Here is a 2,497-nt window from a genome sequence, read left to right as displayed (position 1 = left end):
TGAGTCAAATTAAGCCGCAGGCTCCACTCCTGGTGGTGCCCTTCCGTCAATTCCTTTAAGTTTCAGCTTTGCAACCATACTCCCCCCGGAACCCAAAGACTCGTGGTTTCCCGCAACGCTGCCCGGCGGGTCTTTGTTGTAACGCCGCCGGATCGCGGGTCGGCATGGTTTACGGTCGGAACTACGACGGTATCTGATCGTCTTCGAACCTCCGACTTTCGTTCTTGATTAATGAAAACATTCTTGGCAAATGCTTTCGCTTTCGCCCGTCTTGCGCCGGTCCAAGAATTTCACCTCTAGCGGCGCAATACGAATGCCCCCGGCCGTCCCTCTTAATCATGGCCCCGGTTCCGAGAAACCCATGGAAAATAGAACCGGAGTCCTATTCCATTATTCCTAGCTCAGGGTATTCAGGCGGCGCGTGGGCCTGCTTTGAGCACTCTAATTTATTCAAAGTAAACGCTCCGGGCCCCTGGCGCGGACAACCCAACCAAGGGCATCCGGGGGGCGCCGGCGGGCAGGGCGTGGGACGGGGCGTGTGGCTCGCCTCGCGGCGGACAGCCGGGCCCACTCCCGAGATCCAACTACGAGCTTTTTAACTGCAGCAACTTTAATATACGCTATTGGAGCTGGAATTACCGCGGCTGCTGGCACCAGACTTGCCCTCCAATGGGTCCTCGCCCATGGGTTTAGGATACGCTCATTCCGGTTACGGAGCCTCGAAAGAGACCCGTACCGTTATTTTTCGTCACTACCTCACCGCGTCGGTAATGGGTAATTTGCGCGCCTGCTGCCTTCCTTGGATGTGGTAGCCGTTTCTCAGGCTCCCTCTCCGGAATCGAACCCTGATTCCCCGTTACCCGTGGTCACCATGGTAGGCACATACACTGCCATCGAAAGTTGATAGGGCAGACGTTTGAATGAGACGTCGCCGCCGCGGAGGGCGCGCGATCGGCCCGAGGTTATCTAGAGTCGCCAAAGATGGGTTTTGGGTCTGATAAATGCACGCGTCCCGCTTGCTGCCACCCTCCCCCCCCGGGGGAGGAGAGGGCGGAGAGCGGTCGGCGCCCGTTTGCATGTATTAGCTCTGGAATTACCACAGTTATCCGAGTAACGTGTGGAGCGATCAAAGGAACCATAACTGATTTAATGAGCCATTCGCAGTTTCACTGTAACGCCCGTGTGTACTTAGACCTGCATGGCTTAATCTTTGAGACAAGCATATGTTACTGGCAGGATCAACCAGGTAGCGTGCGACCCCGTCGGGTTGGGGGGGGGGCTGCCGGCCGGCTGCGGCGCGGTGCTGCGAGAGAGTGGGGGGACAGGGCCAGCCGCCCCGGTTTTTAACTCAACGGCCGTGACGCGATGTCGCGCCGGCTTTATGAGGCAAAAAAACGATGGGGGGTTCCGGGTCGTCCACCGCCGGGCGAGGGAGAGGGAGAGGGAGAGGGAGAGGGAGAGGGGGGGAGGGGGGGAGGGGGAGGGGGAGGGGGAGGATTTCTTTGCGGAGGCGCTGAGGGGCGGGAGGCGCTGACGCTCTCGCGCCCGGGCAAGGTGTCGGATCGGCCCGTGCGTCCCAACCAGGGGGACGGGGGTTTGGGCTCGTCCGCGGGCGCTCGAACCAAAGCGTTAAGCCCTCACACAGCGGTGCACGAGAGGGGGTGGGACAGGCCAGCCGCCACGGTTAACCCCAACGGCCGTGACATAACGGATGTATGCCGGCTTTATGAGAAACCGAGGGGTTCCAGGTCGTCCACCATCGCCATCGGGGGTGCTGAGGCGGGATTAGCCACCGACCCGGGTAAACCCGAGAAGCCTCTCCATACTCGCAGCAGCAGCAGCAGCAGCAGCAGCAGCAGCAGCAGCCCCCGCACGGGTCGCGCCACACCAGCTTCCCCCCGTGGGGGGGCTGGGTGAGCGCGGCCGCTCTCGGAAGCTTGACGGTCGGATTCGGGTGCCCTTCCGACCCCGGAGACCGATTTAAACCAGGAAATGTTTGATTCACGGGAACGCCGGCTACGAGATGGGGAGCCCCCAACGGCGTGCGCCCCACCCCGCCTGCCACGTCCGTGCGATCGGACAAACTGAGCACGAATCAACACCGGCCTTCTGAGTCTCTCTCGGATAGGTTCGGGCGGGCTTCGACGTTCGTCGAAACCCCCCACCCTGGAGGCTGGCCCGCAAAGACGGGGAGGTACACACGCGCCCACAGTGGCCGTATCTAGCGCCGGACGGTGGCCTAACCCCTGGCGGGCCCGGTATGCCGTTCGATCGGACGGAGCACGGAGCACGAATCTCTCTCTCTCTCTCTCTCTCTCTCTCTCTCTCTCTCTCTCTCTCTCTCTCTCTCTCTCTCGTAGAGGGCCAAGCCCCACAACACCCAGGGGCTTCGCGAGGACTTGGCCCGTAAAGCTGACCGTCTTTCGGGTTCGTCCCACGGAGCTCTTGCGCTGCTGGAAGAACCGAGCCCCCCTCCACCGGGAAGGGACACTTGGCC

General features: G+C 61.4%; 1 protein-coding gene across 1 annotated transcript; it reads left to right on the top strand.

The window, feature by feature from the left end:
- Positions 1 to 1,256: 1,256 nt before the first annotated feature.
- LOC118817621 (ESX-1 secretion-associated protein EspB-like) lies at positions 1,257 to 2,409 on the top strand. Its single transcript, XM_036584452.1, has 2 exons — positions 1,257 to 1,442; positions 1,479 to 2,409. Exons 1-2 carry the CDS (start codon positions 1,366 to 1,368, stop codon positions 1,915 to 1,917), a joined length of 516 nt encoding a protein of 171 aa, XP_036440345.1. The 5' UTR covers positions 1,257 to 1,365; the 3' UTR covers positions 1,918 to 2,409.
- The last annotated feature ends 88 nt before the right edge of the window (positions 2,410 to 2,497 follow it).

The sequence above is a fragment of the Colossoma macropomum genome, unplaced genomic scaffold (genome assembly GCF_904425465.1).
Source record: "Colossoma macropomum unplaced genomic scaffold, Colossoma_macropomum, whole genome shotgun sequence".
NCBI classification, from domain to species: domain Eukaryota; kingdom Metazoa; phylum Chordata; class Actinopteri; order Characiformes; family Serrasalmidae; genus Colossoma; species Colossoma macropomum.
This window is presented reverse-complemented; position numbering and strand designations above follow the sequence as displayed.